The following is a 25,203-nucleotide window of genomic DNA, read 5'->3' on the forward strand; positions in this document are numbered from 1 at the left end:
AAATTGTAAGGCTGTCAATTGGTGTAGGTGTTAGAAAGCAGGTCTGCCTAGCTAAATGGTGTGAGTTCAAACTCTATTTATTGCAATCTTTTATCTTAACCTCTAACCCTGGTTTTGGACAGACTGACTAAAGGACACAGCTCTTACCATAGTACAGATTATGAAACAGCTACATGTCCCTCCATGAAATCGAGTGTTAGAATGCAGGTCTGCCTAGCTAAATGATGTGAGTTCAAACTCTATCTATTGCAATCTTTTATCTTAACCTCTAACCCTGGTTTTGGACAGACTGACTAGGGGACACGGCTCTTGCCATAGTACAGATTATGAAACAGCTACATGTTCCTCCATTTATAGATACAAATAGACATAAAACTCTATAGCACAAGAATGGTCCAAGTTACCAAAAAGATGACAACTGTATAACATAAAACAGACTAGATCATAAAACAAAGATCTAATCGAATTGAAGATACAACACATAATTAGACACAATGTATCCTATTCATCTCACATCCAAAGGGGTTTTGAATCACAAGATGCAACCAAGCTCATTAGTGTTTAAAAAATTAATAACGCATTTTTGTAGGAATTTGAGGACATGGCATCATTTCCTGACTCTGGATGGTCTCCACCAGATGTGAATGAGGAGTCTTACGTGTTTACTTGCAGCTCAGCGGAGTGAGTTCAGTTTTGTTAACTCTTTCCAACTGGATTGACTGTTAACTCCACTGATTAAATGCGCCATTTGTGCAAGCAAAGATTTTTAGAGTTATTCAGCTCAGTTGCATTAGCCAACTACTAGATGTATCATTAGTCAACAATTATTATTTTATTAGTAGGTTAGGTGTTGCAAAATTATTAACTTCTAGTTGTCTTCTTTTGCTGATTGATTATGCATTGAAAAGACAACTCTCGTGTGTTCTGAATTGCGCGTTGTCCTAATGAAAGTTATGCGGTCAAGTCTACCTGTAACGAATGGATTTTGTTTTAGAATGTCATGCCAAGTTAGAATGCTTTTGAATGAGTTGTATAGCAGTTATAAGAACACTTGTAATCTTTTACGGTATATTTTGTAAGTGTCGTGTACTTATACAGTCTTCCAACCAACCCCTTGCTCATGGCGAGTGTTGGTAACGGACATATCAGCACCATAGTCTATCATGACAGAATATTTATGAATGGTCTCTACAATGGAGAAGGAAAGAAAAGTCATAGGGCAGCTATACCCGCCCTCAATCGAATCCAACTGAAACCAAGGGCTGAGACAACTTCAATTTTTTCGTTAGACTGCATCAAAGGTAGGTGAAAAACATTTATTTGACTTGTCAAAAACATATTGACTTTCAAAATAAAACTATTCTAATTGCAACAGTATGTTTATACTTGCGCACTGTCAGTTTTACTGTTTGTTTACTGGCAAATGGTTAAGTTAGAAAATGAATGGGTACTAGTAAATTGGTTTAGCTGTACTGCCTACTTCTTTAGTATACCAGAGAGAGTGGTGGGGGTAAAAAGTGAGTGAGTTAAATTTTACCAGTTGAACTTGCTCATATCAACTACTTGAACAATGACACTAAACTATCCTCGTGTCAAAGACTAACAGGTGATTGCAGGTTCTTTCACTGAAGTCCAATCAAGCAAGGACGTGCAGGTCCAACACTTAGTCTGTGCTCATAGGACAATACCCAGCCTCCTTGTTAACCAAATAAGGATAGAGAGAGTTGATGGAAGCACTCAGGACTCTGAGGTTACAATCAACCTGGAGGCTGGCAGTGGTTTTGTGTCTCCAGATTTATCACTGAAACTTCTGTCAGAAACGAGCTCAACAACGTAGGTGCTTTTGAACAGCCGCAGTTGGTAGAATATTTTATAGTTGTTGGAGTGATATACTAAGCTAGCCATTGTAGGAGGGCTTCAGGAGCTGCTTGTAATTCTAGATTTTTACCATTTTATTAGTTAACTGTAATGTAAATAGTATGTATCTATGTATACGGTACGTAGCTATGGAGGTATTCTTGTTATTGACATTGGGTTTTGCATTTGAGTTTGCAGCCTTACGTGTCTCTATTGACATATATGTTATTTTGTGGCTATAAATGTCTCAAATGATTTAAAATAGATTGGTTAGAATTTATTTGATTGATTTTCTCTAAATGTGGTGTAAACATATGAGAGCCCAATGCTTATGATTGGCCAAAGAAGAGACCATATATTTAACACTTATTATAAGATTATTGACATCATTTTGGGGGAAATCTAGGCATTTTTCTTTTGAGCGTTTTAACTGTGATAAACTTTTGTCGATTTTAATCTTCAAACATCCTGGCAGTCGGATCACCTAAACAACAAATGATATCTCAAATAATAAAAAAATACTTAGAGTTCCTGATAAAAGCGATTAGGATTTGATATGATCACATCTTCAAGGAGTTTGCGAAAACTTGGTATGATTCTATGTTGAATTTATTAATTCAATGTGTGGCAAACATATTTTGACGGTTCAATTTGGAAATGTGTTAATTATAATCACTATCTAACTCTTTGTATGCAGCTCGTAGTCATAGCTTTTTAAGAGTTAACTGTATTGCTACACATGTAAGTATTGACTGAGTTTTTGCAGAGAAATGATTGGACAAATCTACGAGACAGAGATGCCAGGAGATAAGACGATACAGATAACAGAGTTTTATGTCAAGCTGGATAAAATACCCCCTAGTTTGACTCTTGCTGCCGGCATAGCGAGCGTAACCTACACATACCTGATGTCTGTTAACAGCACTCAGGCACAATGCTTGTATCAGTATGATAAAGGTAAACCATACAGTTATAGAGAATATTTAATAGTAGTATTAAGTAAATATAGAAATAAATAGATCAATAATATTGATAAAATATTATCAAATTTATCAATAAACCTGAAAATACATCATTAGATATTAGGTAACTTTATTTACACTGGTCAAAGCCATTTAAAGCAAATTAGACTGTGAAAAAAAACAGAGTAAAGCAAATTATGTGTATTAAAAAAGCTCTTTTTGCATAACTCTGTACTATAATGTATATTGGTAAGGTGTTGGTGTTTGGTATAAGGTGTAGTGGTTTGATAAGGTATAAGGTGTGGTAGATTAGAGATAATGATTTGAGTATTTTAAACAGCAATATGTAAAAACACATTTAGCTCCTCAGCATAACAAGCATTTAGACACTGATCATCTGTCCATGTCCTTAGCTCCTTTCCTCATGTGCGGGTGGGCCTATAGGGATAGATAAGTAAAGAACTTGTTGATTGCTATTCCCGCTAAGGTTATATTTGTATTATATATTTTCTGTATCCTGCATGCCTATGTAAAAGCATCATGATCCTGCAGCTTACGTGATATGAACAAGTTACATATAATACCTAACAATTATTTTGAAAATATCACTGCCAGCTGCTTTGATAATTTTTCACCTAAAATCCATTCTCATAGCAGTGCGTTCTCATAGCAGAGAGAGGTATTTTGAACACTATATGTCAAGCTATTTATTTCATTTTAGTGGCTAACTGTTGCCCTTTTTTCTTTTTTCTAATTAGATTGTTGAATGGCATAATTTGCCAAACATTTGTGTTTTTAAATGAAATTATTGTCAAAAGAGTAATATTATTGCTGTGAAAACCAAATACATGTACTTCATTCTTTGAAGGCATCTTATGGTTGTGTTATTTTTCAGGTGTGGACCTGCAGATAAACAATGAATTATTGATGCACCACTATCAAGGCTGGTATTGCATATGGCAGGAAGGACGAATAGATATATGGAGTGATGAAATAAAACCTAACCAACTTGTCTATGGTTGTCAATATTACCTGCTGTCTTCACTGCCTGCACAATATGATGCAAACTGTACCGTGCATGAATTTTATGGTCTTAGCCCTGAATCTCTTTCATGTGGAGACGGGACAGGAGAGGTTAGTTAGCCTGTATCACTTTTCTGTTAGTAATCATTTTTGCTTGTCCATATTATAGTTACTAGTAACCTGGCTGTCTCGTGTGTTGTGAGTACTCATCAGGTGTATCGATAAAGCACAGAGTCTAACTACATGAATAATTATTCTGAAACCTTGGAAGGTGGTTGATTGGCGGTCAAGTGGTTAAGATGGTGTTAAAGTTTGATGGTGTTAAATGTATTAAGGTTTAATTTGATGTTATACATTCTCTGGTTCGGCTAAATGAAAGACTTTTGATCAATTACTCAATATTTTTTCAATTATTTGTGGATTCTTTTAATTTGAATTTTGAAATTTATCTTTTAATTCGTTTTGTTGATTTTTAAAACTGCTTAGCATTATAATTGTTGTTTCACTTTTGCAAATACGCTTCAAGAAACCTACGATGGGAATTGCAACTCACTTTCTCACAAATCTTTTTTAGCTAAAATGTGTAAGTTTGCCAAGCCCCACTGATTGAAAGAGTACACATTATAATGTGGAGTGATTAGAGAAACTACATGCATTCAGAAGAACACCGAACCTTCTGAGTTGGTGCTACAGTCTAGATGCTACAATGTTATTAGCTTCTCTCCCTGAGTTCACTGCTCATTTATCTGTATAATCTAGTTTCTTTTTTTATGTTTCCCTTGCTATATTTATTATAAACTACATGTATATATCAATCTATATATATAATTCTCAAAGTATGTAGATATGTGTGTATGTGTGTCCCTCCAGCTATAGCTATTATTAGAATAGCGTAGCTGGACATTGCTTCAGAAAAGTCATGGCGGACCGTCATTAGAAGCCTATATATATATATTTCTCAAAGTTTGTGTGTATGTATGTATGTATGTATGTATGTATGTATGTACGTATGTATGTACGTACATATGTACGTACATATGTACGCACGTACGTACGTACATACGTATGTACATACGTATGTACGTACATATGTATGTACGTATATACGTATGTATGTACAAACGTATGTGCATATGCAATGTGTAAGGCTGATAGCAAGTGACAGGCAACTCTCATTACATCTCATTGTTTATAAGCAGATATTTAATGCACGGGCAATGCCGGGTAGCACCGCTAGTACATATATAATTCAACTCAATTCATTAGGCTTTGCTAGGGCAAACTCCAAGTTTTCGGTATATACGGTATGTAATAATAACAATAATATTACATGTCGCAAAAATAAAATATACTAATATCCATCGAAAAACATTGTGTGTCAGCTATTTTGCAGGACTACTTAGGCCACGTGTTTTGGGATCAGGAAACGTGGATGTACCCACCCATACTTGTCCTTCATGCCGATATAGCACGAGAACTATTAAACACACGACTGAGGGTCAAGGAACAGGCCCAGAGAAATGCAGAGGCAAATCTCAAACACGGTGTACAATTTTCATGGGGGCAAGCTGTGACAGGTATGAGAATGTTTGTGTGGTTTACGGGCAATTCCCTTGGAAAGATCGCCAGGTGTATTATCTGAGAGTTGCTCTTCCCTGCAAATCTTGTATATTTTTTTATAACAGATTTGGGTACAGTAGGGTAAGTACAGTAAGTAAGTACAGTAGACACTTCTACAACATATACAATTTGTTCCAGGAACGTTTACGTTATGGGAATTTCCCGTTATATGAACAGTAAAATACATTTAAATTGCCTAATCCATTTCAAGATCTTTCCAAACTCACCCCTTTGGCCACAAAAAAAGGAAAAACTACACTTGACTTTTTAATTTGTGGGCTGTACCGTAACTGAATTATTATTGGCTTTATTGTAACTGCAGTATTATTGGCTTGCATCGACAACTTCTCTCCTTTTCTGATCAATTTCACTGGCTTTATAGACCAGGATTGCAATAACTTTACAATAAGTTGAATGAAAACGAACATCTTTGACATTTATTTACAACGATTCTCTTGTTTGTGCTAAACAGCAAAGACTATTCTATAAAGGAAAACTAATAACAAATATTTTATAAATCTACAATACAATAAACTAATAACAAATATTTTATAAATCTACAATCAAACAATATTTATACTTTAAAAAGAGCGGGACAATACCATCTGTCTATCTGTATATCTGTATACAGGAGTCAAAGTTAGGATAAATGATAACTTTTGACAATACTCCAACTCATGACATCCAGATCAGTAGACTGACGCTGTATCACCTGCACCAATCGATCGCTTTGAAGTATTTATGAACAGTTGTGCAGCTAACCTGTTCTCTGTTTTGTTGACACATCTGAGGATCTATCATGACAAACTACAATGTTATGAAAGTTGTATATATAATAGATATAATGCTATACACCATCATTGTTTCTCTTGCAAGTGCGGCGCAATAGGTTACCATTCAAATCGAATTTGAGAACTGGTCCGATTTGACACTTATTGTTATATGAAATTTTTTACGTAGTACAAAACAAAAAATTCGCCTAAATTTGTTACATTATCTGGAATTTAGGTTTTTAGGAGGTATACGTTATAGGAGCATCTATTGTATATGATTTTTACAGTAAATGAAACTTTGAATTGAGTTCTACATGTTTTATTGAATAGATGCTTGTGTTAATTATTGGAAATTAGTAGGATTTTTATGTAAAACAATATATTTGATACTAGATATAGCATAACTATTCATTAAACCGTTTCATTCAACGAGCTAATGAGCTTTAGCTATGTCCTTTAGCTATGTCCTTTAGCTATGTCCTTTAGCTATGTCCTTTAGCTATGTACTTTAGCTATGTCCTTTAGCTATGTCCTTTAGCTATGTACTTTAGCTATGTACTTTAGCTATGTTCGGGGAACTGTATTTGTTAACCAGTGCTGGGAGAAGTTTCTAAATTCTAAGTTTTAGAGCGATGGATTGTAGAATCCTGGAGAATTATGGTCTATCGTCTATATAACTATGGTCCATAGTCTAGACAAATAGTGTATGTAATCTAGTCAAATAGTGTATGTAATCTAGACATTTAAGGTATACAGTGTAAATATTTATGGTATTTAGTCTAGACATCTATGGTATATAGTATAGACATCTATGGTACTTAGTCTAGACTTCTAAGATATTTAGTCTTGACATCTACTGTATATAGTCTAGACATCTATGATATATAATCTAGACATCTATGGTATATAGTATAGACATCTATGGTACTTAGTCTAGACTTTTATGATATTTAGTCTTGACATCTTCGGTATATAGTCTAGACATCTATGATATATAGTTTAGACATCTATGGTATATAGTCTAGACATTTATGATATATAGTCTAGATATCTATGGCATATAGTCTAGACATCTATGATATATAATCTAGACATCTATGGTATATAATCTAGACATCTATGATATATAGTTTTGACATCTATGATATATAGTCTAGACATCTATGATATATAGTCCAGACATATATTGCCTGTAGTCTAGACATCTATGATGTATATTCAGGTCTCCCAGTGTCTCCCTCAGATGACTGTGAAAAGTATGAGTTACATGTTAGTGCAGATGTAGCCCTGGCTCTGCGGCAGTACTTTTACCTTACGGGAGAGTCCACTGACAGCCTCACTGATTTGAGCCAACAGCTTGCTGAATATTGGATTTCAAGGTTATCTTGGCTGGAAGACAAGCAAAAATATGGAGTTTTGGGTATATCTGCATTGTTACAAATTAATCTGTGTTTAGCAATATTTGTTTAGTGATATGTTCACAGTAGCAGTCATGGCTCCACTGCAGTAGCTATTTGATTGTGAAGTTGTGCTTTGGCAATTTGATTGTGTTTTTGATCACTAGATGTACAAAGATAAACTAGTTCTACTATAAAACTCAAAGAAAACATATGTATTTGATTTTTACTTAAATTGTTGGTTTACAAAATCATACAATTGAAAAATTTAGTAAAATACATACATACATTAGAGAGAGACTAGCAATTTTTTTGAACGTTTTGTTTCCCAGGTGATTTCCTGTGAATAGATTTTGCGTCACTTCAAAAATTATAAAAATTGCTAGTTCAGAATTGGATACGAAAGACAGTTGTAATACTGAAAAATGGCATTGTGAAAGGCTCTCAGGCCTTTGTCATCTTTGTAGGAGTTATGCCTCCTGATGAATGGCATTACCCAGTCAACAACTCGGCATACACTAATATGGCTGCTAAGCTGGCAATCTCATTTCCTAATGAACAGTCGCAGTCAACGCTGCCTGCCAAGAGGTGAGTTTAGCAATACAGCTTTGTTGAGAAAGCTTAACACTCCTGTATTGTACAGCTGAGTGAATTTATTATGGTTGTAAACTTCTACAGTTGTGGGATTGTTTAGATTAGACACGTTATTTGCTATCACTTTCATGTTTGCTAAGTATTTATTAGATAAATTATGGCAATATGCATATCAATACAAAGCTAAGGGTGTTCTACACATGAATAATATTAAATATCAATATATTGACAAATATCAACTGATATTTGTCATTTTTTATTAACATGTCGGTGTCTGTACTTCGACAAAAAATCCAATACAAAATTGGATTTTAGAGTTTAGATTTGTCGAAATAATTGGCCAGATTTAACATGGTTTTTGAACATACACGTGTTTGCAGTTAATTATGTGAAATTTTTTTGGCAGCCGATGGAGTATTAGTAGCATTTTAATATTTAGTTGGCCATCCCTTATTATCAAGCACAGGATAGGATAAAATGGCTGCCCATAAAATGGATTACATTTCTCGAGAATAATTTTCGTGACGAACAGGGTATCTACAAAATTTTTTTCTCAAATATGCATAGTATGTATAGTCTGAGATAATAACAGAAGTAAGTTTATGTCATAAATAAAAAATAACATAAAAGTTACTGTGTTGTCCCATAACTATGATCACTACTGTAAAATACAAATTAAAAAATACTGTACACCATCATGCAGAAATCATACCTTTTTTAAATTTTAATGCTGAATGCTACATAGCCTCCAAGAAGCTTCAGTTACAGTTTTATGTTAGTTTATGTAAGACTGATAAAAAGTTTGTCCTTGAACTTGTCCTAGAATTTCTTTGCAGTGATCAAACAGCTGTTTCTCATCAGATGTATTTGCCCTAATTTCCTGCAAACCTTATCCCATTGAGCTGCTACATTTTCCATATTAGCTGCTGCTCTGTTAAATATAACAAGAACATGTATATAAAATATGCAGGGCACTATTGATACAAGAAAAACAATGGGCTATGCCAATAAATAACTACTTTTTCTAGAAGAAAACTTTTTAAATAGCTATGACTTTCTGGTTTATCTACAGTAGCTGGTTAGTGACTTCAATTAAGGTATGATAATTATAAATATTGTTGAGTATAAAATATGTTGTTATACTAATCCTGAGATAGATAATAGTGAAAAAGTGTATAAAGTTAGGAGCAAGTCAAGAGCTCGATGTACTCAGGTTTCTTTTATCACTCAGCATATAGGCTACTGATCTTGGTCGATGATTTAGTTGATCTACAGTGTATTTCTGACCAGAGTTACTGAGGGGTTTGTCTGATCTTAAACTTTACCGTTTAAATTTGTACAAATCGCTGCTCTTGACTTCGCAAAAGAATTCAACTAGCTGCAGCCAGAGATCTTACAAAAGAAAACGTGTGAGTTTTAACTCAACTCTAATGTAAAAGCATTGATATTGAGTTTCCTCGAAGACAGGACTCAACGAGTGAAATGCAGTGGTCAGCAGTCAGCATACACCTCTGGGAGAGTCGGAGCAACTCAGGGTACAAAACTTGGGCTAATTCCATCCTAAATTATTTCAACAATCTGGTAGTGGAGGGCACTAAGTATATAAAGTGTGCAAATGATGCAACTTTCTATAAAGTCGTGACATTGAAATCAGATGTCACTGCTAACGCTGCAGCAGTACACTCTACAAAGGAATGGGCAAACGGCTAGCAGCTTAATCTAGAGAAAACGAAATTGATGAGCACATGTCATAGTACTAAACAAAGCTATTGTTGTAATGTCATAACTAGCAGGACTCCAATCATACCTAATGGTTTTTTTTCATAGGAGACACCAACTGTGAGAGACTAGAACACATACCATAATCTGCACGCAATTTTGTTTTTTGAGCTAGAGTATGAAAGTATACTGATTAATCTAAGTATGCTTAAATTGGCTAGTTTTCTTTCCCATTCCTCATAAATATGATTTCTTATTTTATAATTTAATTTAATAGTTTCTGAAGATTGTAAATAACAATCACACCCTCCTTTCAGTGGAATAATCTTAACCAATCCAGAAGTTTTTTCATACAGAACTACCAAGAGGCCTAGCAGCTTTTTAATTTTTTGTAACATACCACAATAACGGCTGCAAGTACAAATTATAGTACCTTTTTATAATGCTTCAGAGCTCAAGTGTTTGATATAATCTTATACTTGTATTAAAATGGATAATGCACTAGAGTTCTTCTCTGATAAAAGAGCTGTCATTATGAAATGCGCTATCATATAATGCAGTGCCTTGCCCATTGAAATTGTTCTACTTTTCAAGGACTTCAGTAGCGGTGCTTGGGCTATCTAATCAAGGCATGATTTCATCTGTAACAGAGTATCGTATGCATGTCTATGCAGACATAATAAACGCAGGCATCGCTAACTTGCATCTTTCTACAGAGAAACACTAAGATTGCTTTTTCCCTCATCAATTTAATCTTGCTAGTTCCTTGCGGTAAGAAACTTAATTGTTTGACATTGATAATGAACAAATTATAGATTCAAATTGGTTGTAAGGACAACTCCCGATTCATCTTACAGCAAGCAGTCTTCTTCATGTATATATTTGTCATATTAGTTGTGTTCATTTCTTATATTGTTCTTTATCTTCCCATGCCTAAATATTACCTATTGTCTTTTCACGCTATATATTGTAATATTTTACCTATGTGATATATGTCAGACTAGTTTCTAGCGAGTACAATATCCTGATCGAAAGAAGGCTCCTGGCTACATACTAGGTAGTCTGGTAGAGTAATAAATATCTCCCCACTTCCCAAACATTAATTGATATATCAAGCAATTCATACCATTCATAACTAGCTCATATCATACTATCACTAGGTTTCCATGCGTCAAGTAAGTTTGGAGTTGCCCACTCTCGATGAATTTGCACCTAACGTCAACAATTCGGAGACGTACTTTAGATATTTCCAAGATTCGCAATGTATTCCTAAAAGCAAAGCTTGTTAAAGTAGGCTCATTTTCGGGTCATGGTCACTTTTCGATTTATGCATAGTCAATTAGTTGCACTAAAAAAGAAATTATTTTGTCATCCTGGTACGACCAACTCGTTCTTCGCTTGTGGAAGCAAAAAGTCAAGCAGAAACAGTAGTGAGCAACATTAGAATGGTTTTGTAGCTGATACCTGCTTAGTTGTGTACTGAAATTCTTTTACTTCCACTGGGGAGAGCTTAGCCAAGTATGATCGATTTGGATCCATCAGCAGTGAGCATTTCTATGATGTTGAAGTACTCTCATAATGAACGCCTTTACACTAATTTACAAAAATTAGCAAAGCAAAATGGCATTGAATGCATTCAGATTTTACCGTTTCTATGATTCGGAGCGAAAGCGACTCCAAACTCATTCGAAGCATGGAAACACAGCGTATGATAGCAAGATATAGTAGCATGGAGGTTCTTGAACAGGTAACTTCTTTATTTTTCAGCAGTCGTGAAGAGCCCACCTCTACTGACATATACATACCTTTCGATGACAAGTTGAACTACCACCCTGAGTTTGATGGGTACTCAGTGACAGGTATGTGACAGGTGCCTGCTTGTCAGAGTTTGACATAATCAGTTGTGAGTTTGACAGATTTTTAATTACATGCATGTGACAGGTTCCTGCGTGCAAAATAATCAAACGTGAAGATGCATGTACATTACACCTACAGCAGTATATTTTATATTGCTGTAGGTACATATAGGTGTACATGTATGTACAGCTACAGCAGTATATTTTATATTGCTTTTATTCAGTTTTTGTATGTATTTTACTTGATCAAAACCAACTCTAATTGGGTGAGATCCGATTTTACTCCTTTACCAATAATTTTTAAGCTATCGTAACAGTAGTTTTAAATTTGAAAATTTGTTGTGGGCAAACAACTCAATTTAATACCATATAATACATCGTAAAGTAGTTCTTAAACTTGTTCATGGCATGTGAGCACACAAACACTTTCAGTAGATGTTTTCATAGATCCTGTTCTGCGATAGTAAATACTATTAGTTAAGCATCGGATATGAAATAGTCATAGATATAGTAAACCCTAGATATGCGAATAATCAAAACAAGTGAGGCCTATAATTAGCATGACGCAACGTCATATTGATGTGTAAAGTGAATCAGCTGATCTATGAACTCCTATTGATTTAACACTAAAACCTGCTCAATTTTTCCATAGTTTGTGCATGTGAGACTGCATATTTTATTTGATAACATATAAAACTGACTTTGGATGAGAAAGGCAAGAATCTTAGAAACATGGTAATGGGTAATACCAATGATTTAGAAGCTTCTATATCATTGATAATACAAAGAGTGACCAAATAGAAATTACACTAATAACAAATTAATGAATCAAATGAGATTTAGGAGCAGTTATCTGCGGATGGCATTCTTCAAATTCTTCATGACATCTGTCAAAAAGCCAGGCTGGCACTCTACTGTTTTAAACCTTGATCGAATAATGCATGAATTTGGCAATGTAAAGTCTCCGCAGGTATTCATAAGCCTTTGTCGAATAATAGAACAATGTTATGGCAAACTCTTTTACCTTTTTGCTGTAAGTCTTTTTAGTCTTTCTAGCTTTGTTTGTGGTTTCATTTGACAATAATTCTCCTAAACATCCATCCATCGATGTAAGCTCTACATTGTCAAGTTTTTGTCCTTTTTCAGTATTGTGATCAAATTATTTTGAATCCTATTCCTCTTCTCTAATCGACGAACTCTCTGCTGTAGAGTTTTGATTCTTCTTTTTAATATTGAGATACGTGTGACAGCAGGCTGTTTAGGTCTACCCCCACATCGGCAGCTCGTTGTCGAGGCTGTAGGTGTGTTCTGATTGTCAGAAGCTGCAGGTTGCTCATCATCATGAACAGTAGTATCACCAGGTGTGGTATTTTCAGGGTCAGGTATTTTAGTGCTGGCTGCTGTCTGAGATGTTCTTCCACATTTCGGCAGGCTTTCTGTTCTTATGGTTGGTGTCCGTCTTTTCACAGCTATTGGCTGAAGGTAGGTTGGATAAGCTGTAAATATTGTAGGTATTGCGTCAGATTTTAGAATTGTTTTTTTCCAATACCTGGTGGAACCTTGTAGCAGTTTTTCTGAAAATTTCCATTGCATAATACAGAGCTTGATGTTGGAGTCCCATCCTGTCTTTGCACCGCGTTTACCCAAGCATTACGGGATTCAGCTCGTTTCTCGTTTGGAAAGTGGTGAAACTCAAGATCTGGGCATTTCTCAGGATTGCTTGAACATCCATAGGCACAGCACTAGCTGCGGCTTGACTTTTTCTTAGTCTAAACATAAACAATACATACATGTCGTAGAATGAATATCATTACATTACTTGGAATGAGACAAAAAAGACATTTGATCAATCATGCCAAGCTAGATTACAACCCTATCAGCTGAGAGACAAGTTTGTAATATGTGTTGTTGTAATCAGTCTAGACACTCTTTCTTTTGATAGTCCCAAGCATTCATTCTCTTCACTTTCAATTCAGAATAATCTTAGAAAGGTATGTTTGTTGTTATGAGACCATGATAAGACAAGTAAGTTCAGTTGAGTTGGTAGTTAGTTTGTTTCCAGTTGTAACTTACAACGTGAACCAATGATATAGTACATGTGCAAGTACCAAGTATTTAAATTTTTTATTGTGAGTTTACATACCTGGAGTGTTGTAGTCTCCTCTGATGACATTTCACCAAGAATTTGGTCTTATTGTAATGTTTATGACTTACAAACTAGCACGACAAGCATGCTTTCACTACTAAACTCATTGCTCAGCTGAAGGCTCTGTTGCCGTGATGCGCATCACTGCGACGTAATGTCGTGAGAACAACAGTCAATTATAGGCCTCACTTTTGCTCCATTGTAATGATAGCTATTCGCCAATCTAGGGTTTACTATTTCTATGGAAATAGTCATAAAAATTGTGCAGTTATTTTTCCTTAAGTGCTCCATCGAGGTAAGTTATCTTTAATTAAGTATACCACCGAGGCAAATTTATATCTAGTTGTAGCTCAAATTAGATGATGAAATAAAAGTTTACTTTCACAAAACTGTAGTTCACTTGTCATATCTGTAGTAAGGTTGATCATATATCATGGTTGGCACCGCCAAGATGAGCATAATTAGCAAAAAGAATCAGTGTAACAGTTGCTTTTGCTGCCTTTCAAGGAAAAGATCTTGTCTATAAAGTCATCTTTAACAGTTATAAAATACCACTGAGATGCATCCACAACTCATATAAGCATTTACGGGAGATAGGATGAGAAGAGTGGCTCAGATTAAACCTTCAGCTCAACACTTGGTTAAAAATCTTTGACAATGTTTAAAAAGGTGGAAGTTCTGTTCTGTCTTTGCCCCAACTCATTCTCTGTTTTTTGTATTTCTCTACTGATACAGTGGTGATCATAATTACAGAGACATCTAGCAACCTCTCGCAAGTTCTTTTTCATTTGTGGCAAAACCTCACTATATCATCTCAGACCACACGTAGGTCTACTGTAGTTATTTAATGGTACCTTATTTAAAGGTATTTATAATAAAGATTTCATTGAATCAAACAGTAAAATGTTAGTAGAAATAAAATGCTATTGATATTAAGATGACATATAATAGAAATATAAAAAGTTTAAAGTATGAACTTACTTGTAGCTTTTAAGAGCTTGTAATCACATTTCCACATATTTTGCACCTACAACACAACAGAGTAAGACATGATGAATCTTTTGATACCAAATAACTGTAATGTGAATTTTGTTGCAAATTAACCTTTAAGAAAAAAGTGTTTTACACATTATGTTTGTCACCAAATGTATTTTCAAGAAGTTTAATATATTTATTTGGCATTCATTTTATCCCATCCTGCGATCAACAGTAATGGCTGACCAACTAAATATTAAGATGCTACTAATACTCCAAGGGCCACCAATTTACTTTTATATAGTTAACATGTGCACATGTTACGTGCACATGTATGTTCAAAAACCATCTCAAACTTGGTCAATGAATATAAATTTTTTGGATTGTTTTCATAGTACTCAAAGACCACTCTGTTACAGCAAAACCAGGCTAAAAAGTCAAATATCAAAAGATATTTAGTAATATTTTGGTGTAGAACATCCTTAAATTTCTATTGATGTTCATATTGTCATAGTACATCTAATAAATACTTAACAAAATATAAATTAATAACAAACAATGTGTTTATTTTAAGTGTTCCCATATTTACGAACACTGCTGTAGGAGCCTTGCATGTGAGATATGGACCGCTGATTTCCTAACTTTAAGGTCTTATGTCTGCTACAGATCCCGAGACATCACAGGTGAAGCAAGCCGATGTTATTCTGATTGGTTACCCTTTGGATGCCGAGACCAATCAGAGCGTTCGAGAACGTGATCTTGACTTATATGAGAAGGTCACAACAAAAAATGGTCCCGCAATGACGTGGAGTATGTTTTGTATAGGTCATATGGAGGTCGGGCAACCAGCGAAGGCCGCTGAAATGTATGAGAGACAATTGCTACAAGCTACTCGGCCATTCCAGGTTTGCTCTGTTCGTATTGTAAGGAATTAGATGATAATCTCGTTGTTTTATATGACCAGCCGATTAGGTGATTGTTTCTAGCTGTAAACTAATCATTAAATTTAAAAATATCTTTAACTCAAATAAGATTGCCAAGTTTCTACATAATAAAAAGTGCATCAGCGCTGCCACATTTGGTAGACATAATGTTATTTTCAATAAAACATGTACAGTAATCTGTCACTTTTTGGCAGTCAACTGGGTTTGATTAACCGCGTAAGGTGAGGAATAAATCAGTTATATCTGTACATGTCTGTATATTGATCAGTTATATACTGACATGTCTGTATATAGATCAGTTATATAATGACATGTCTGTGTATAGATCAGTTATATATTGACATGTCTGTATATAGATCAGTTATATATTGACATGTTTGTATATAGATCAGTTATATATTGGCATGCCTGTATATTGATCAGTTATATATTGACATGTCCGTATATTGATCAGTTATATGTTGACATGTTTGTATATAGATCAGTTATATATTGACATGTCTGTATATAGACCAGTTATATATTGACATGTCTGTATATTGATCAGTTATATATTGGCATGCCTGTATATAGATCAGTTATATATTGACATGTTTGTATATAGATCAGTTATATATTGGCATGCCTGTATATTGATCAGTTATATATTGACATGTCTGTATATAGATCAGTTATATATTGACATGTCTGTATATAGATCAGTTATATATTGGCATGCCTGTATATAGATCAGTTATATATTGACATGTCAGTATATAGATCAGTTATCTATTGACATGTCTGTATATAGATCAGTTATATATTGACATGTCTGTATATTGATCAATTATATATTGACATGTCTGTATATAGATCAGTTATATATTGACATGTCAGTATATAGATCAGTTATCTATTGACATGTCTGTATATAGATCAGTTGTATATTCACATGTCTGTATATTGATCAGTTATATATTGACATGTCAGTATATAGATCAGTTATATATTGACATGTTTGTATATAGATCAGTTATATATTGGCATGCCTGTATATTGATCAGTTATATATTGACATGTCCGTATATTGATCAGTTATATGTTGACATGTTTGTATATAGATCAGTTATATATTGACATGTCTGTATATAGACCAGTTATATATTGACATGTCTGTATATTGATCAGTTATATATTGGCATGCCTGTATATAGATCAGTTATATATTGGCATGCCTGAATATTGATCAGTTATATATTGACATGTCCGTATATTGATCAGTTATATGTTGACATGTTTGTATATAGATCAGTTATATATTGACATGTCTGTATATAGACCAGTTATATATTGACATGTCTGTATATTGATCAGTTATATATTGGCATGCTTGTATATAGATCAGTTATATATTGACATGTTTGTATATAGATCAGTTATATATTGGCATGCCTGTATATTGATCAGTTATATATTGACATGTCTGTATATAGATCAGTTATATATTGACATGTCTGTATATAGATCAGTTATATATTGGCATGCCTGTATATTGATCAATTATATATTGACATGTCTGTATATAGATCAGTTATATATTGACATGTTTGTATATAGATCAGTTATATATTGACATGTCTGTATATAGACCAGTTATATATTGACATGTCTGTATATTGATCAGTTATATATTGGCATGCCTGTATATAGATCAGTTATATATTGACATGTTTGTATATAGATCAGTTATATATTGGCATGCCTGTATATTGATCAGTTATATATTGACATGTCTGTATATAGATCAGTTATATATTGACATGTCTGTATATAGATCAGTTATATATTGGCATGCCTGTATATTGATCAATTATATATTGACATGTCTGTATATAGATCAGTTATATATTGGCATGCCTGTATATTGGTCAGTTATATATTGACATGTCTGTATATAGATCAGTTATATATTGACATGTCAGTATATAGATCAGTTATCTATTGACATGTCTGTATATAGATCAGTTGTATATTCACATGTCTGGGTATTGATCAGTTATATATTGACATGTCTGTATATAGATCAGTTATATATTAACATGACTGTATATATATATATATATATATATATATATATATATATATATATATATATATATATATATATATATATATATATATATATATATATATATATATAGATCAGTTATCTATTGACATGTCTGTATATAGATCAGTTATATATAGATGTGTCTATGTATTGATCAGATAGTTTTGACTTACGCATGAGAGTTTTGACTTACGAAGCAAAGTTTAGAATGGTTCAACATTCTATGTCGATGTTTGACTCTCTATCTTAATCTATAGATTTGCTGTTTGTTCGATTGTAACACCATCTAGTATTTAATCTTAGTTTATCCAATCGTAACATTATTTAATATTCCATCAAAAGTTTCACCTACCATCTATGCAGCTTTCATATATACAGTTTATACTAGCCAAATGCCAAGCGTTGCACAGGTAATAGAATAATTATTTAACGAATTTGAGCAACTAATATGGAAAGCTAGTTCTTTACTAAAACCTTTACTAAAACCATACTTTTGTTTTAGGCCAGTTTAACAATTGTTGTGCGTAACTATCAACAATACTAGTTATTCACTCCAAACAAGTGCTTCAAGCACGAATATCTCAACCAATGTAATGACTATTTGTGCAATGAGTTCATTGTAATTCGTGTAGCTTTATGGTTAAGATCGCTGCTTCTAGATATAGAGGTCAGGAGATCAAATCCAGTGCCGTGCTGATTTTTCATTGCTAGATTCTAATTGCTGCTACTGGACACAGGGTTTAACGAAACGACAAAAAGACAAACACTGAGATTCATATATATAGACTAGCATTGGTACCCGGCATTCCCCTGGTGGTAGATGTATGTAGTTACAATCATATAGGACAATCTGTCAATCATCTATTTATCTACCTCTTTTCCTTTGCATTGAAATCTTTTTTGCTTGCCAATAGTACGTTAAAAAACTCTTAGTATGATAGTCCTCATATTCATTTCATGGAGAGGTGAAGATAACTCCAAGTTTTCTTATTTTATTTCTAGGTTACAGTATGCAAGAGTCCAAAAATGGGTCACTAGAACCCCATAGAGGAGCCTGATCAAAATATTGTAGTTAGTTTCACCGCAAAAAGTTGTATAAGATCCATGTTTGCTTTTATCTAAATATCTGCAGTTTCATCTCTATTAGCAAACAGACAGACAGAAAGACAGACAACTATGTGTTTTGTATACATTGACTGCTCTGCTCGAGAAATTCTATTCATAGGCACTGCTATCACTGTTGTAGGTCTGGAGTGAGTATCCTGATGGAACTGGGGCTATTAACTTTATTACCGGTATGGGTGGCTTTCTACAGTCCCTTCTCAATGGTTATGTAGGAATCAGAATCAGAGGTGAAGGCGTTAGGCTCCAGCCATCGCTGCCTCCTAGCAGCAGTAGGCTTAAAGTAACAGGTAATATAATCATATGATGACTTACTTGTGTTACCAGGCAGTATATTGTCTGGCAATACCACTTCTCTAAACACTGCACCAAAAAGTCATCAAAAGTCAAATTTGTGCTGACAAACTATAAATGGCCAAGTTTTTCTCTGGCCGATCGCAATCCCTCAGTTGAAGTTTAAAACTTTACATTTAGTATTTGGACAATGAGGGAATAATGTGAAATTGAAGTAACAGACTACGAAACATAGCATTGCGTTGTCAACATTTTAGAACTTTCCCTGTCATACAGCCCATGACCAAAGTGATTATGAAAAAAGAAAGAGTACTGCCGGTTGAAAAATGCAATATTAGCAGTCAAATGGCACTGCAGTGCAGGGCTGTATTGTTCATTTTTAGGATGCCTCTGCCAATATCTTGAGTAGCCCCCTTAGGCGACTTGTGAGAGCTGCAGGCCCAAGCGGCCGGCGGGGTGGGTTCGGGAAGTGTGCAACGTCCTCCCGAATATTGAAAAGATTTTACAGAACACACACAACAAACCCTATTTGAGAGCAGTTTTAATTGTATTATTGCAACTTATACAAGCAAGCATACTACTAAAAAAATTTCTTAAAAATCATGAAGATTGCTGTGTATCACCTTTTGTACGAATTATTGAATACATATCATGTGGTATGTAAACTTGTGCCAGGGGTAAGAACGAAAAATATTATGATTATTGATTAAGATTTGATAATAAACTCTAAACAGCAAACCTATAAATAAAAGACTAAAGATTATTTAAAATTGAACATTAGAAGGTTTGTGATTCTGCTGAGAAGAAATAATGGTAGAACAATGAAACTAACTTGAGCTATCTAAATTTATAATAAGAACACCAGACACTGAGTGACTCAAAGTTCAATGTGATATCAGAGTTCATTCCTAAAGATTATTTAAATTTGAATATGGTAAATTTTGAATTTAAAAAAGTTAGAGATTCTTCTCACGCCTTGGATGATTAGGTTTGGTGCTGATGGTACTTCCCTTACCCATGGATAAACAGGTTCAACGAGTGAGCATAAAATAAAAACTATACAAAAAATATTTCCATGCAAGTATAGATAATAACATAGCGCACTAAACAAACAAATTATAGACATATACTACGTGACTAGAGCTTGTCAAGCAGATATTAAAAAAAGAAACACACAAAATTACAAAAAGTTTAAATCAGCTGTTACATGTATGCAGCCGCAGAAAATTCTGAGTTGATTTCCTTGCAATGAAGTAGATGTTTTCATGTAAAGATAGTGTGAAAAAATTAGCAAGCATACTCGATATATGAGCAATAAGAAGAAAGCTCGCAACAAATTTCTTTTTTTCTGGAAAGTTTCAAGATAGTTCTAAACACGCCTGCTTCGCGCAGCGTCGATATAACCATAATAATAAAGAAAACATTTCAAATATCATTTGCAATTGGTAATCAATCCAGTGACTATCGTCAGAATATTTCGTCAAACTGCAATAAGGCTAGTAAAGCCAACCAAGAATTGTTCTACATTATCCCCTAATTGGCTTCCCATAACTTTCAAAATATTCATCTTAAGTGGAAGTAAATGTTTTAAAAGTCCAGAATTTATGGCAGATGTCAAAATCAAAACTCTTCGTCAGCTCAACAGCGTCTAGCACATTTAAACTTAATCATTATCATTAAATATGTGAATCCAGAACAGACAAAACTGAAACATCCGTTTTCCATTCCTTCCTTAGCAGTAAAAAATAGTGTCGAAACGGATTCGCTAGGTTTGCAACCACTAGTAATATCCTGAAAACGAGCTCTGCACGATACGTTCGCACCTTTCGTCCGAGCATTGTCGACACTAAACAACAAGAAAATCACCGTCTGGTCGTTTTGGGTGCTGAAATTTTGCCTCTGCACAGCAGAGACTGCCTCATAGAACAATACGGCCCTGCTGCAGTGCAATAGGAGAACTTCAATGGTAGCTGCAATGGTAGCTGTAATGTATTGGATGTTATTATGTACAACAAACAGCAATAATGAAAGGAAAATATTATATGTTTATATCTCTCCCCTGCAATAGGAGAAATGCAATATTAGAAGTAAAATGGCAAGCTGCTGTGTAATATACACAGGCTGGAGGGGCTGTATATCATTGGTCATCGCAGCCAATATCAAGAAGTTGTGATAATTATCTAGATTTCTGTATTTATATCTAAAAAATTATGCTGAATTTAAAAATCTAAACGATTTTTGCTGGTTGTCATAAAAATAGATATATCTATAAGAAAATGTAAGCCTATTACTTAATTTTGCAGATATTAAAAACGACTTGACAGTACCGCGATGTCGGGCACAGCCGCAGTATCATCAACAAAATCTTTAGAATAATAGTAACAGTAACATATTGCACACCATTGGTCACTATATACTTCGATCTTGTAAATTCAAAAGATTATTCTTATAACTAAATCTCATAATAATCTTATAAAATCGAATAATTATTCTTACAATTAAATATTGTAATAATCTTATAAGAATCGTTAGTAAAACATCATCGTCATTTCCTTTACTTTCACTGCTTTAGACATCAGTTGGAATACCAAGAGTACTCATTATAATTGTTCAAAATGTCAGAGTCCTGTGGAATCGGCAAAAAAGAAACGATTACCTTTCAGTACTTATACATTAATTACAGAAACCTTCGGCAATTGGACAATGCCATAGATTGGTGAAATGTGCACATTTTCTTTTTCGTGAAATGCGCATGACTTAATGGTTCTACTCTCTGTCGCACGGCCTTATCGGCGTTTCGTTGACTGGTGTTAATTTTAACTCTATGGTTTGTCAAGTTTTAATGGCGATTTTAGTCCAAATTAATGTCTATTTATGTATAATCCGATCAAATGGGTTAGTTTTAGGATATTGCGTCAACTTTTTAAAGATTTGGTAACATATTTTAATAGGTTTATATGCGTTTTGTATCATTATTATACTTTTATTCAACGACTCTACACAAAAATGGTTAAATTTTTTGATGGGATTTTGGTACAAGGATTTGGTAATGGCCGTTGACGGATAATTTTTCGGGAGTTGTGTGCGCATATGCATTTATCATAAAGCTCCCAAACAATCGCTTTGTTCGTGTTTGGTCGTGGGATAGTAAAGTTCTTGGAATGGTTTATAGACCGTGTGGATCAAATGCTATGATGGTTTATACTTGCCAAGTATTAGGTTTTACCGAATACGTAATTGCGAAAGAGTTGATTATGCATATACTGATAACTCATTATGATCTTTCATGGCGCACGGTATTGCCAAGTGTACTAGTAAATAATATTTTTAGGGCAGTAGTTTATATTAAAAAGAATGCCCTATGGTCACACACATGTTAACCACTTTATCAGCATATTATCCAACAAGCGAGCGTAACGTGATGTCAAGAATTTAATAGTTTGTATTGACCATAAACATCCAGAGGTAGTACAAGTCAAGGTGGTTACATAGATCAATCCATAATATTTACAGTATCAAGATATAAGTAAAGACGATATTAACAACAGCGCGTCCTTTATAGGTCCCATATAAATACAGCATTAAACAACACTTAATCTAACTTGTATATTGATCTTATGATTCTGTGTGCAAAGTTTTCCTTGGTGCAGAGACACGCCAGTTTAGGCTAGAGGGAGAACCGATACACGAGACTTTTCCAGTTTTAGAACTCAGGGTCCACAGATGTTACCCTAGGAAGTAACGCAACTTTAACAAATCAATACACATGTGAGAATATGATGCAGCTATGCCAGGCAAGCATGTTCTGCTCTAAAAATCTGCTTCTTTAAATATCTTTTGTTGATGGGATTAGTTCGATCTCCCTTGTCCTCAGTTAGTTCAAATTCTAGCGATCTTATTGGTGCGTGTTGTACATGTGCGGAATATAACCAGGTTTTTATCGAAATAGTAAAGTAATATTTTTACAAAACAAAGAGAACGACTCACAACAATTGCAAAATCTAAACAAAAATCAGATACCTTAGACTTAACACATTAAAACCTAAAATAGAATATAATAAAGAATCTCTGTACTTCTGCAGTCTTTCTTCTGTCACGTACCATGAATAAGGTGGTCGCCTCGCCCATGCATTACTGTGTAAATAACTCTTCCTCATAATATCCTGTGTCGAAGGAGTTGTGTTCCACTTCAATATTAATATTCCACGTCGGGAGAGTTGTTTTCCACTTCAATATGGATATTCTGTACTTATCAGTCCAAGCAACGTATAATGGTATCAGGTACTACAGCTTATATGTTAAGTGTTTTGGTTGTCAAGTGGATAAAAACCTAAACATTGCCTTTGTGTACAAAATATAACTGGATGAGTAAGATCAGACCTCTAAATATAGCCAAGAAGGAATAAAGCTGTTAGCTATCCTGCTTTGGCAGTCTTGTTCTTAGAATTCATGTTGTTTTTTTACTTCCATCATCAATATGTTAATAATTTGCTGGGATTTGCTAAATAATTCTGATTGGTTGTAACTCGGGTGCACTTTTATGGAGCTTCAACCATATTTTAGTTTAGTTTAAATTTTGTAAAGTTATTATAACTTATAATTGTACTCTTTTCTAACCAAGGAACTAGCCATGCATTTTGTTTGCAGGTTTGAATTATCACGGAGCTAAATTCGATATAGACATTCAGAAAGAAGAGAAAACAGTTATGAGGACAAATGCAAACTTTAGTCTTAGAGAATTTTTTCTGAGTTATAAGGAGGGCAAACCTGCAGACGTCCTCCATACTAACTCCGTAGTCAACTTGAAGGATTGTCAATCTCTCATTTACCAATGTGAATCCTAGTTATGATACAAGTATATCTACTCTGCATTTGATATCCTTTTACTAGAGCTGTTGATAATCTTTTAACATTTGATCTTTGCTGCCTGTTATTTAGGCAGTATATTGCAGTTTCCTTGTCCATCTTCTTATTAGTATTTTTCTCAATATATGTGTATGTATTTTGTATTAGTACAAGAATGGGGGACAATGAAAAACACAAATAATAGACCCATATTATAACATAGTATGTGTACCACCAGATGAAGTGTTGGCTGGTACCTCATAAACTCTCATCCTATTCCGTTGACTTGCTTATTTGTCACCTCATATCAGATATTGCACCTTTCCCGTTAGTAATATCGAGATTAGAAGATCACCATATTTAGGAAGTGAGGCTAATTGTAAGATGAGGTCTGACTATATCTATAGTCTTTCCATTAACATGATTTCTAACTTGGTCTGCATCATTAAACTTAGACACTCTAACTTATACTTACTCTTTACATGAGCCTGTCTAGAGTAGTATTGTTGAAAGCGCTTGGAATTACACCCAGCAATTTAAACATAGTTTCATGTTTTAAAACCAACAATCAAAAAGCCTTGGGGCAGCATCAAGTAGACATTCAGGTGCTACTCGCTATCAAAACTTTGAGCTGTCAAGGTACAACAATTCATTATAATTTTTTGTGATCAAATGATGATGAAGGTGAGTATACTATTAAAGTAAAATTAAGCAACATGGCTTTAACTAACATCTAATTAGATATAGAATTGAATTTATCATAAACAGGTTATAGTTGAGCTGATCTGTTGACCAGACAACATTATTAGCTGTTATTAAAATAATAAAAAGTTTTCATTATTCTACTCATGGGTAAATTGGTACATACCGTAAGTAAATGTTGGTACTTATTGTGTCTAACAAAGCAGTATCTATAATATTGTCTTCTCTTGAATAGAACATTTAGTAGTTGCGCACAAATAGTGAAGGTAGCACAATTCCAACCTC

At 34.2% G+C, this 25,203-nt stretch overlaps 2 protein-coding genes across 2 annotated transcripts; both read left to right on the forward strand.

Moving 5' to 3' along the window:
• The first annotated feature begins 601 nt into the window (after positions 1–601).
• Positions 602–1,837, forward strand: LOC137400902 (protein-glucosylgalactosylhydroxylysine glucosidase-like). Its single transcript, XM_068087243.1, has 3 exons — positions 602–681; positions 1,099–1,301; positions 1,617–1,837. Exons 1-3 carry the CDS (start codon positions 602–604, stop codon positions 1,835–1,837), a joined length of 504 nt encoding a protein of 167 aa, XP_067943344.1.
• On the forward strand, positions 1,789–24,419 carry LOC137400018 (protein-glucosylgalactosylhydroxylysine glucosidase-like). Its single transcript, XM_068086317.1, has 10 exons — positions 1,789–1,833; positions 2,624–2,814; positions 3,715–3,953; positions 5,236–5,419; positions 7,458–7,655; positions 8,100–8,220; positions 11,713–11,804; positions 15,589–15,827; positions 19,202–19,367; positions 24,019–24,419. Exons 2-10 carry the CDS (start codon positions 2,628–2,630, stop codon positions 24,213–24,215), a joined length of 1,623 nt encoding a protein of 540 aa, XP_067942418.1. The 5' UTR covers positions 1,789–1,833; positions 2,624–2,627; the 3' UTR covers positions 24,216–24,419.
• Positions 24,420–25,203: the final 784 nt, after the last annotated feature.

The sequence above is a fragment of the Watersipora subatra genome, chromosome 7 (genome assembly GCF_963576615.1).
Source record: "Watersipora subatra chromosome 7, tzWatSuba1.1, whole genome shotgun sequence".
NCBI lineage: Eukaryota > Metazoa > Bryozoa > Gymnolaemata > Cheilostomatida > Watersiporidae > Watersipora > Watersipora subatra.